Here is an 11,074-nt window from a genome sequence, read left to right as displayed (position 1 = left end):
AGGTGTGCTACAGCGAGGTAGGTTGCTGCATGAAAATCTCTATCACCGGCTCTTTAGTGCAGCGGAAGGGTGGTCAGCAGGTGACTACTGACCTGGGGAAGAGGTAAGTTACCACTCTGAGGCAGGGTAGTACTGTGTAATATATACCATACAATACTGTATAATATATATCACACAGTACTGTGCAATATATACCATACAACACTGTGACATATATACTATACAGTACTGTGCAATATATACCATACAGCGCTGTGATATATATACTATACAGTACTGTGTAATATATAACATATAGCACTGCAATATATACCATACAGCACTGAGCAATATATACCATACGGTACTGTGTAATATATAACATATAGCACTGTGCAATATATACCATACGGTACTGTGTAATATATAACATATAGCACTGTGCAATATATACTATACAGTACTGTGTAATATATAGCTTATACCGCTGTGCAATATATACTATACAGTACTGTGTAATGTATACCATACAGTGCTGTGCAATATATACTATACAGTACTGTGTAATATATACCTTATAGCGCTGTGTAATATATACAATACATTACTGTATAATATATACCATACAGCGCTGTGCAATATATACTATACAGTACTGTAAAATATATAACATATAGCACTGTGCAATATATACCATACAGGGTACTGTTGTATCTTGTCTCCACTACAAGTATGTGTGGAGACCTAGTGAAGGACAGTATGTGCCCTGTTTACGATCCAAGCTCCTGATTGGCTAGGTATGTAGCAGGCTTCAGATGCTGGCCCAGGAGCAGCATGACCGGGCGCAGCGGGATGGAGGCAGGCTGATGCTGTACTTGCGTCACCTGTATCTGGGAGACGACAAGGCAGGGCGCCCTAGAAGGGAGAGTGGCGCTGCGCAGCAGCGGAGCACAGTGGCGGTGACACTGAAAGTGCAAGAGCGCAGATACAACAGTACCACTATACAGTACTGTGTAATATGTAACATATAGCGCTGTCCTACATAGTATATAGTACTGTGTAATATATACCATATGCAAATAAGGGAGATGAAACAATAGTGCCACCTATTGGAAGGCAGCAATACCTAAACTCAATGTTAGACTCTTTATACAAGCCTTGCAACAATGACCAGGAATTGAAAGCAAAGTCAGAGCCCATGCATATACAGCTGTTTCTCCCTAAGGAGAAAATATAGCGTTTCTGACCCCAGTCCCAGGCCTCTCTCTAGCAAAGTCAGAATCCTCACACTGATTTGGGCAAAAACCCTGAAACAATTCCTGGTCATTGTTGCAAGGCTTGTATAAAGAGTCTAACATTGACTTTACGTATTGCTGCCTTCCAACAGGTGGCACTGTGGAGGTTTTGTTTCATCTCCCTTATTTGCATATTACCCAGAGGAGCGTAAATGGTCTTTTAAGTCTCCTCACTCAACGTCTAGGTGCTCTCCCTAAGGAGAATGGATAGCGTTTCCAACCCATATATACCATATAGCACTTGCAATATATACTACACAGTACTGTGCAATATATACCATATAGTACTGTATGAGCAGTGCGAGACAACTTTGATTCTCAGGAAAAGTCACTTGGTTACTAGCCATTGGTTTATCTTTTCTCACTGGGGTTTTCGCATTACTGGTGTTTACCAATTACGGCTGGGCGCCTGTAGGCAGTAATTGCAGTTGATATTTCCTTGAACAATCAGCAGACCTCCCTTTTGACACATGCTTTACAGCAGGTGGGTGGCGTCACTCCAAGAATCTGAGTTGTGTCCTCTCTCTATGGTACAGGAAAACCCAGCTCTCCAGTCGCACTGGAACAGCTCACTCCTCACAAGACTCTCTGCTCCCTGCAAAAACTGCCGAGTCACCACCCAGCCTGGGAGCCTATTTTTTAAACCCAGCTCATCAGCCAATCAATGGGCAGATCACTTTCTCTTAATCCACAGCAGCAAAGTTAAAGGGGTTATCCAATTGTATTGTAATTGTCTATTCTCAGGATAAGTCATCAGTAGTAGACTAGCAAGTGTCTGCTGCACAGGGCCCTTACCAATAAATGGTTCTCTAGACTGGGAGGCTCGTAACACTGAGCTAATTTCTGCAGGAAGCAGATAGCTCCATTCCCACTGCAGTGGCCAGGCTTGGGATTGGTTAGGCTGATTTGACACATGCTTTTTATACCACACCTACATTTTGGACTAATGTAGCCACAACTAGGCTACATATTTACTTAAAGGGGTTTTCTAGGGAGAATACTACTGATGACCTATCCTCCGGATAGGTCATCAATGGTTGATCAACTGGCGTCCGTCGCTGGGGACACCGACCGATCAGCTGAGTGTTGATTTCAATGAGAGCTGTGCCTGCAGTTACAAGCATCGGCCACTACACAGAGGTCGTCTGTGGAGACTCCCACTGCTTCAGCTCTGACCTCTGTGTATTTGTGGCGCTGACAGCATGCGCCTTTTCAGCTGATCGGTTGGGGTCCTGAGCGACGGACCCCAGCTGATCAACTATTGATGACCTATCTTAAGGATACATCCTCAATAGTATTCTCCCTGGAAACCCCCTTTAACTGAATATAGTGCCCTATAGTGAAATGTGTCTCTAAGTTTCCTCAGATGTATCCTTCTAGTTGTAACATCAGGTCCATCATCTTTTCCCTGTAGTCACAGCAGGACTGTCCTATCCTTCCCCAGTAGTCACAGCACAATGGTCCCCATGTTACATAGTAATCAAAGCAGGACTGTTCTCCCTTTCCTCATTTATCAAAGCAGGGATGTCCTTTCCTTTCCTTAGTAGTCACAGCAGAACCTTCCCCTCAGTAGTCACAGTAGGGTCCCCCACCCTTCCCCCTCAGTAGTCACAGCAGAACCTTCCCCTCAGTAGTCACAGTAGGGCCCCCCACCCTTCCCCTCAGCAGTCACAGTAGGGTCCCCCATCCTTCCCCCTTAGTAGTCACAGCAGAACCTTCCCCTCAGTAGTCACAGCAGAACCTTCCCCTCAGTAGTCACAGTAGGGCCCCCCACCCTTCCCCTCAGTAGTCACAGTAGGGTCCCCCATCCTTCCCCCTCAGTAGTCACAGTAGGGTCCCCCATCCTTCCCCCTCAGTAGTCACAGTAGGGCCCCCCACCCTTCCCCTCAGTAGTCACAGAGGGTCCCCCATCCTTCCCCCTCAGTAGTCACAGTAGGGTCCCCCATCCTTCCCCCTCAGTAGTCACAGTAGGGTCCCCCATCCTTCCCCCTCAGTAGTCACAGTAGGGCCCCCACCCTTCCCCCTCAGTAGTCACAGTGACTGGGTTTTGTCCAGCCCTGACTATATCATTCCTCTGCACCTTTTGCCATTGCATGCTTCAGCACATATTCAGCAGCTGTACAGCCACACAGCATAGTTACTGTATTATAGTACGATTATCTTTGTCTCATGTTTCCTGGTTACATCAATAAAAAATGTTTGAAATATATGAAACCTTGGACTGGCAAACACTAAATGTCTGGTAGTGCCAACCACTATATATGAGAGCCATCAGGCCGCTCACAGGAGTTTTCATCCGGATTTCTACAGACATAGTAACACAGTATGTTAGGCTGATAAAAAGACCTATTTTCATCCAGTTCAGCCTATTACCCCCCAATGTTGATCCAGAGGAAGGCAAAAAAAACAACAACAATGAGGTAGAAGCCAATTTTCCTTATTTAATGGAAAAAAATTCCTTCCCGATTCCAATGTGGAAATCGAAATAATGCCTGGATCACCGACCCTTCTGAAGTAATTAGTGACTATAACACATAATATTGTATTATAGGCATCCAGGCCCCCCTTGAACTTATCAAGTTCGCCATCACCACGTCCTCAGGCAGAGAGTTCCATAGTCTCACTGATCTTAAAATAAAGAACTTCCTTCTATGTCGGTGTAGAGACCTTCCTTCCTATAGATGTAGAGAGCACCCCCTTGTTAGACTTGGTTCACACAGGGCATAAATCCCGCGGCAGAAATGCAGCTTCAAAACTTGCGCCGTTCAGCGTGGGTTTTAAAGCATCTTCACTGGCAGCATTCCCCTGTTGCCATCTCTCCCTATAGAAAGGAGTGATAGCCGCAGCGGAGACTGCGATAAAATTGACATGCCACAGCTTTGAATTCCATGCTGCATGTCAGTTTCAGCGCGGCTTGTCCGCAATGGCTTCTCCACAGTGTGTGGACAAAATTTTTGCAAATCTCGTCCACTTTGTTACTTTATCCCAGGATAAAAATTGCTGTCGGAATTTCTGTGCCGAAAGTCTGCTCGGAAATTTTGCTGCATTTCCGCCCCGTGTGAACCCAGCCTAACAGTCACAGTCCTGGGTATAACCAGATGATGGGACAGATCTCTGTATTGTTCCTGATAGATCTATATATATAAAGACAAAAGCCCTCACTGACTCACTGACTCGCCACTAATTCTCCAACTTCCCGATGTCGTAGAAACATGAAATATGGCACAAGCATAGATTATGTCCAAAATAGGAAAAGCTAATGGGTCCCAACTTGATTATTCAATTCTAAGTGCAAAAGAATTAGCGTCCAAATTTAACGTACGGAATCTAATTCTCTCACTTTCCAATGTCATAGAAACATGAAATTTGGCACAGGCATTCATTATATCATCAATAGGAAAAGTAAATGGGTCCCAACTCGATTATTCAATTCTAGAGCAAAAGAATTAGCGTCCAAATTGTATGTACGTAATCTAATTCTCTCACTTCCTGATGTCATTTTATATAAAGGAAACATCGCATGGTTACCTCCCGTGGTGTTTCCTGGGTAACGCAGAGAACTATGCAAAATGGTGAACATATTTTTTTCCTCGGTATCTCTAAAGTAACCACGACTTCATAAGATTTTCCGTGTGAACACCAGATAAACACCAGGACCAAATTAACTCGGGCGAAGCCGGGTATATCAGCTGGTTTATATATATAGACCTTGAATGGTATACTGTGGTGAATTGTTCCCTGAACTTCCATTACCTTCTGGTTTTACATTTCTGCTGCTTGGCCTGTGGCACTCACAGTGGTACGGGCATTCTTTGTAGGGGGGGGGGGGGTTGCCCTCGAGTTTGTTAAGCTGAAGTTCCATTATAGTTGGCTTTTAATTGAAGGAGTTGTACCAAAATAGACTTTTATCACCTAACCATAGGATAGGTGATAAAGGTCTGATTGGTGGGGGTCTTACTGTTAAAACCCCCACCCATCCCAAGGGGCTTCTGTGTCTGCCTTTGCTCCTTAATGTGGGCTCACTGCACCCCATGGAGTGCGGGTTGCAAATTCCTGGTGCCCTTTTATTCATTTGTATGGGGCTGATGGAAATAGCCAAGTACAGCACTCAGCTATCTCCGGCAGCCCCTTAAGATGAATGGAGTGGCACCACATGTGTGACTGCTGCTCCATTCAGTCTCCTCTTCATTGCAGGGGGAGCAGTCAGCTAAGAGTGAGGATGAGAGAGTGACATGGGACCCATTCTTTGGATTGGTGGGCGTCTCCGTGGTGAGACCCCCACCAATCGGACATTTATCATCTCTCCTATAGATGGGTGATAAAAGTCTCTATTGGTACATGGACAGCAGATGGACGGGATATACACCCATGTGATTGGGCCCTTAGTCCATTATCTGTATGGACAGCGCAACAGGGAATGCTTTATGGCAGCTGAAATGAATAGGAATTAATCCACTGAAAGTAACAGTACAGTCTCCAGAAACAGCTTTACAGATCAGAGGGTGAAAGGAGAGCTGCATAGTAGAACCTTATCTATGAATTGTATATAGTGGTGCTACCTTGCATCAGCTAGACCTCCAGCAGTACAACAGAGCCGTCATTAAAGGGGTTGCACTGTGATATAACGTTATCCCCTGTCCACAGACTAAAGCTTCTTCTACGTGGGACGACTGTCGGGCAGTGAAGCACCTGACATCCGGCCCAATGAATCGCTCCTGTGTTTTATGGCGCCTTCACACTGGCGATAAAATCACACTATTTTCGTGCGATGCAAGAGTGAGTGGAAATGCAGAATTATGAAACCAATGATTTTCAATAGTTTCCTTCACATTTGCAATGTTTTCACTCATGCCATGGTGCGAGAAAGAAAAAATCACAACATGTCCTATCTTTCTGCAATTGGCTTTTTTTATCTCACGTGTTTCCCTATGGAGTCTTCTTTTTATTGCATCGCAAAGCATGAACTTGCGATTTTTGTGCGATGCATTTTTAATATTAGAAAGTCCTATTAACTATCGTGCTAAAAAATCGCAGCAAAATCATGTGAAAAACAGCATGAGAAAATCACAAGTGGCTGTGATGCTTTTGTGAGAAAAACAAGCGCTGATGCTCAAACATAGTGGGGGAAAAGTTGCGATTTTTCTTACAGCGATATCGCGATAGCCAATGTGAAGGAGCCCTTACACAGGAGTAATGATCGCTCACTTAATGGAGATCAAGCGGGCCGGAGATTGTTCCAGCTGCCCGCCTTCATTCCCAGTAAACAGGCAGTACTTCATAGATGAACGACTACCTGTGTACATGGGCAAATGCAGTGGGAGACCAACCATGATTTTATGGTCTGCATGAAAGGTCCGATCAGCAATTTATCCCTCATCCTTCTTCTACTGAATGCACAATTATCGTGTAAACCACTCAATCTAACAAGCAGTTTACACAATAATCATGCCATATAAAAGGGCCAAAGGGATAACTTTATGATTGATGGGGTTCCAAACCATAGGACCCCCACCGATCCTGAGAAGGGGGTTCCTGAAGGTCCCCGCCTGAATGGATCAGAGGACACGCATGCACACTGCCATTCCATGCAATTTGATTGAAGCAGTGGAAATTCATGGCTTCAAGTGCTTGATAATCTCTATAACTTGTCATTGAAATGAATGAAGTGGTACTGCATATGCACATTCTCTACTCCATTCATGCCAGGATCTTCAGGTCCACCTTTCTTGGGATAAGTGGTTGGACTCCTACTGCTCGTAATGTTATCCTCTAACTTGTGGATAGGGAATAACTTTACATCTTGACACAACCCCTTTAACCCTTTACTATCCAATTTTGGATTCAGGGTTTCCTAAAAGGCTTTCTCTTTTTGCTGTTATACAACGTTGCCATCTGCTGGCTAATGCCAGTATGTGTGTGTCAGAGAGGCTCCAACAGTGGAGTGGCTGGCAATAGACGGTAAGAATACCCTGTCGTACATCTTCTGACATTGGAGCTGTACAAGCTTCAATCAGAATGTAGGAAGACGTCAGACAGTGGATTGGAAAGGGTTAAACTCCTGAACTTCTAGTGACTCCGCTGACCATGTCCCAGTCTACACAGAAAAGTTATTAAAGCTGCTGAAAAATGTGAAATTACATTGAATTGTATGTGAATATCGGGCTATTTAAAGATTTCTTTTTCTTTTCCCATGAATAGTCACATAAAAATAAAGTGAAAGAAAAATCCCACATTTAAAAAATTTTTTTTTAAATAAAAATCTGATTAAATGATCCGTAATCTGATACTATGTCTCCCTTAAGTACTGATGTCAGAATAGAAAAGTTACGTCTTATCTCTTCAAAGTACTAAAAATCTTTTTTTAAACCTTCCTATACATTTCTTCTGCAGTATTGTAAACGCCACAAACATGAACGATAAAACTGAGAGCAAATGCATGCCGAAAAGTAAAGTCAATCCTCTTCCCTGTTCAGATCCCAGAGATGAAGGCTGTAACAAGGTTACTGAAATCCCATTTGCATGTAAGACGTTTGGTTCCATAAATCACAGCAATAAAGAGGCACAATCACATATGCATCCTGGCTCCGCACGTCCCACAGAACTGCTGCGTAATAAGAAACATTAGCATTTTTATTAATGTGCCAGCTTTCTTTGTCCATTCTTTGCTTTTTTTCTGCATTGCAGCTGTCTAGGTAGGAAAAGGGTTCTAAACGCCCGGCAGCATGAGCGTTATTAGGGAGCACCAGCGCCGCCATCCTGGCACTACATTATACATGAGCACTAATTGGAATTAAAACTGTTTCTGCCCTTTTTCACATGCCAGGTTTTTGCAGACAGGGCTAATTTGATTGGATGAAGCAGCGAGTATTGCCACCCTGCCAGCATCCTCTCCGGTCTGCAGCACCAATCTTCACATCCTTCCTTTGGCTTACTGCAGGGACTTTGTTCTATCATTCATCTTGCAGCATTGCACCTTCTTTCTTGCACAGGTAAACTTATTCTTGTTTTCTGTACTTTTAGTTGACAAAGCCTATAAAGCAATACCAAACTTGTATGTTTATAGTAAATCCGTTTATTGTTTTTTTATGTTGTTTATTACTATAGTTTTATCTTTTCCGTCTGTTATCAGGCAAGATGAGTCGAGGATATTCCGAGAACAATAATTTTCCCTATGACAATAACCAGATGGTTTTGGACATGATATTGTATTCGCTGGTGGGGGTCCCTCAGCCAATTAACTGGGACAGTGTTGCAAGACTGGTTCCAGGATATTCATCAAAGGAGGTAATTATATATTTTTTGATCTACACATGTGTACAGAAACATAAACCAATTATGCAGAATATTCTGAAAACTAGAAAAAGAGACTTCTGGGTTACAATGTACTGATATTTTAGCTGATCTTCTAATGGAGGATGAGGGTCCGTTATTGGAGGGATACTGGACTTTTAGGTTTTCTTTAAATCCTTTATATTTAATCTTCTATATTATTTGATGAGCTGTTTTCAGATATGCACGATTGAAGTTTGAAATGGTTAATTGGAGTTGTGAGTCCACTGGTGCATAGGTATTCAGAGAGCACAGATTAGTGAAAAAACTTCACAGTGCTCATAGAACCGAATGCACAAAACCTTAAAGCACAGCTGTTTGCGTTGTAGACCTCATTTCTTTCTACTCACCAGCAGAAAGTTTCAGCATTGTCTGCTATGTTACAGATAAAGTAAAGCTGACGATTGACTATTCTTTCTGCAAGCTCACGTTACACTAGCAGCTCCTCCCCTCTCCCCTGTCAGTGCACTTCCAGGATCACACCCATCACACTGCATAGAGATATAAACTACCTAACTGAATCAGTGCAGAGGCTGCTGTAATCACAGGACTGTAATAACTAGCAGGTTCTACTTTCCAACACAAAAGAAGTTTGGAATTCCCTGTCTGGGTAAGACATTCAAGTTAGTATCTATCTATCTATCTATCTATCTATCTATCTATCTATCTATCTATCTATCTATCTATCTATCTATCTATCTATCTATCTATCTATCTATCTATCTTCTAATTTTTCTGATCTATTTGTTTGCTCTGGCACCTTACAGCAACAGAAGGAGGAAGTAGAAAGCTGCAATAATTCAGGTTTCCTCCTATTTCACACTATATTGAAATGAGTGGAGTGTGTAGCCTGCATTTTTTTCAATTTTAGATTGCATTAAATAGTCTATTAATGGTTCTGTAGCTGGTTGTTTCCTAGATGTAAAGAGTTCAGGGTTACAGTATATCTATTGATTATTCATAATCTGTTGTACAACTTGGTTCGGAAAAAACTGTGTTAACCCCTTAACACCATAGGATGTACAGTTATATCCTAGGCATGTGGGGTTTGTATGGAGCGGGATCTCAAGCCAATCCCACTAAATGCAAGGAGGGTGCTGTCTGTCTGTGATAGCTGACACATGCTTCCAACAGCCGTGATCGGCACTAGCGCTGATCCTGGCTGTTAACCCTTTAAATGCTGTAGTCAATTCTGACAGCAGCATTTAAGTGCCACGATTGTTGTTAAGGGGTCCTGAAGGCCCCCTCTGCCTGTGGTACGCCTTCGTAAACTGCCTGTCAAAATGCGGTATAATGTAATACTTTGGTATTACATTATACTGTATGAATGATCAAATGATCATAAGTTCAAGTCCCCCACGGGGTCTAAAAAAATGTAAAATAAAAAGTTTTTTTTTAATTATTGGAAAAAAATTTAAATAAATATAAAAAATAAATATAAGCATATTTAATAGAGATGAGCGAGCACGCTCGGATAAAGCAGTTACTCAAGCGAGCATCGCTCTTCTCGAGTAACTGCTTACTGGTCCGAGCAGGCTCGGGGCGGCAGGGGTGCGCGGGGGGCGGTGGGGGGGGGAGAGTGAGAGAGATCTCTCTCTTTCTCTCTCTACCCCCCACTGCCCCCTCCAGCCTGCTCTGACCAGTAAGCAGTTACTCGAGAAGAGCGATGCTCGCTCGAGTAACTGCTTTATCCGAGCGTGCTCGCTCATCTCTAGTATTTAGTATCGCCACGTCCTTAAAAATCACACTTCATTTATTCTGCATGGTGAAAAAACATAAGCGCAGAATTTTTGGTCACGCCACCTTCCAAAAAAAATGTAATACAAAGCAATCAAATGCTCCAAAAAATACATGCTCCAAAAAATGACTTTGCATTCAACTATATCAATGGAAAAATACAGTTATGGCGGCAGAAAATAATTACAATGGGGTTCGTTACTCGAGTAGAGCTTTTGAATTTTAAGAAAAGCTCGACTCGAATAACGCGGACTCCAGCATTTGGGTGCTCGCTCATCTCTAGTTGCGACCCCTTTACTTTTCCTATTTACGATCTAAAGAATGGTTATGATAAATTTCAAGTTTGTGCAGTACAGATGTGTGTTATTAGTTACATTACATAGGGGTGCACTTACTTTTGAATTCTTACTTAGAATTGAATAATCAAGTTGCGACCCCTTTACTTTTCCTATTTATGACCTAAAGAATGGTTGTGCCAAATTTAAAGTTTGTACAATATCGGGAAATTAGAGAATTAGTGTCAAGTCAGTCAGTCATTCAGCCAGTCAGTGAGGGCTTTTTGCCTTTTTTTTTATATCCTAGCTGATATACCCGGCTTCACCCGAGTTAATTTGATACAGGTGTTTACGTGCTGTTTGCACGGAAAATTTTATGAAGTCAAGGTTACTTTAGAGGAACCAAAAAATAAAATATTATACACATAAAGGAGTGTTAGATTCTCCTCAGGCTGCATG

The 11,074-nt window shown here is 42.6% G+C and overlaps 1 protein-coding gene across 2 annotated transcripts in view; it reads left to right on the top strand.

Moving 5' to 3' along the window:
• The first annotated feature begins 37 nt into the window (after window positions 1-37).
• The window catches only part of SANBR (SANT and BTB domain regulator of CSR), a 55,828-nt gene continuing 44,791 nt past the window's right edge, over window positions 38-11,074 (top strand). For both annotated transcript variants that reach the window (XM_066595729.1, XM_066595727.1), the window contains exons 1-3: window positions 38-103; window positions 8,098-8,263; window positions 8,404-8,558. In XM_066595729.1, the coding sequence (XP_066451826.1) occupies window positions 8,409-8,558 (150 nt within the window). In that variant the 5' untranslated portion in view covers window positions 38-103; window positions 8,098-8,263; window positions 8,404-8,408. The remainder of the gene's footprint in view (window positions 104-8,097; window positions 8,264-8,403; window positions 8,559-11,074) is intronic.

The sequence above is a fragment of the Eleutherodactylus coqui genome, chromosome 3 (assembly GCF_035609145.1).
Source record: "Eleutherodactylus coqui strain aEleCoq1 chromosome 3, aEleCoq1.hap1, whole genome shotgun sequence".
NCBI classification, from domain to species: Eukaryota; Metazoa; Chordata; class Amphibia; order Anura; family Eleutherodactylidae; genus Eleutherodactylus; species Eleutherodactylus coqui.
This window is presented reverse-complemented; position numbering and strand designations above follow the sequence as displayed.